At 39.1% G+C, this 1,286-nt stretch overlaps 1 protein-coding gene across 1 annotated transcript; it reads left to right on the top strand.

The window, feature by feature from the left end:
- The first annotated feature begins 45 nt into the window (after nt 1-45).
- Nucleotides 46-1,071, top strand: LOC124894180 (pentatricopeptide repeat-containing protein At3g51320-like). Its single transcript, XM_047404913.1, has one exon. It carries the CDS (start codon nt 144-146, stop codon nt 969-971), a length of 828 nt encoding a protein of 275 aa, XP_047260869.1. The 5' UTR covers nt 46-143; the 3' UTR covers nt 972-1,071.
- The last annotated feature ends 215 nt before the right edge of the window (nt 1,072-1,286 follow it).

The following is a 1,286-nucleotide window of genomic DNA, read 5'->3' as shown; positions in this document are numbered from 1 at the left end:
ATTGTGTTCTTGTTGTTGTTTGTTGAATTCGAGTGTGGTCTTCAAAAGGGTCCTCGGATCTTTGATCTTGTGGACTGATTTTGAAGTGTGTTTCGTGTTGTCCTTGTAATTCTTGTATCATTGCACGACAGTTGTTTGATGCAATGCCGTGTAGGAATTTGGTTCGGTGGAATGTCATGATGACGGGGTATTTGAATTCGAATAATCCTGGTAAGTGCCTAAAGTTGTTCAGAGAAATGGCACAGAGGGGATTGAATGGGAACGATACGACTATAGTTCTTGCGGTTAGTGCTTGTGCTAGGTCAGCTCGGATGAAGGAAGGAAAATCTGTTCATGGGCGTCTAATTAAGAAATTTAAAGACTTGAATTTGATTATTGGTACTACTTTAATCTATATGTATAGTAGATGCGGCAGAGCAGAAATTGCTCGTTTAATTTTTGATCGGATATCGATCAAGAACATAGTCTGCTGGAATGCAATGATATTGGGGTATTGCATCCATGGAAACCGAAAAGATGGGCTTAATCTGTATTCAAACTTGCTGAGCAGTAGATTAGAAAGTACAGGAAAAAGTCATGTTGATAACCCTGTGCTTCCAGATGAAATCACATTTGTCTCTGTCTTATGTGCTTGTGCCCGTGAAGGACTGGTAACAGAAGAAAGAAAATACTTTGGCAACATGAGCGACGCGTTTGGTATAAAGCCCAGCTTTGCACATTATTGGTGCTTGGCTAATATTTTGGAAAATGTTGGTCTAATGCAAGAAGCTATAGAAACACTGAAAAACATGCCAGTAGATAGCGATTTACCACTGGAATCCTCATTGTGGTCTGAATTGCTTGGCTCAGCCCGCCTTGGTCAAGATGTAAGTTTAGGAGAACAAATTGCAAATAAGTTGATTGATCATGACCCCGAGAATTTTTGGCATTATTTATTGTTGGTGAACATGTATGCTGCAGCTGGTCGTTGAGATGATGTAACTCAGACAAAGTAGAGGCTGAAGAAGAGAGGAATAGAAAGAACATCAGGCTGCAGTTTAAAAGACTTGAAGGAAATTGTTCACGACATGTCAGCGACATAAATAGCAGGTATATTTCTGTTAGTTGGTATCTTCTATTTACCGGTGGAATAGCCTTTGGTTTTAAGGAAAGTCACAATTAGATGCATGACCCTATATATTCTCAAATGATACATGTTCAAAAAGTTTTTCTCAAAACTTTTTTCGTTGTGGTACACTTATCTAAAGTCGCCAGTGTTTCTATGCTCTATTTCTATCCCTGCTTCT

The sequence above is a fragment of the Capsicum annuum genome, unplaced genomic scaffold, assembly GCF_002878395.1.
Source record: "Capsicum annuum cultivar UCD-10X-F1 unplaced genomic scaffold, UCD10Xv1.1 ctg71012, whole genome shotgun sequence".
Taxonomy (NCBI): Eukaryota; Viridiplantae; Streptophyta; class Magnoliopsida; order Solanales; family Solanaceae; genus Capsicum; species Capsicum annuum.
The sequence above is the reverse complement of the archived record's forward strand: the minus strand, read 5'-3'. Positions and strand labels throughout refer to the sequence as shown.

What these genes read in the sequence shown, in the direction of transcription:
- LOC124894180 (XM_047404913.1), top strand. Translation starts at nt 144, where the DNA reads ATGCCGTGTAGGAATTTGGTTCGGTGGAATGTCATGATGACGGGGTAT.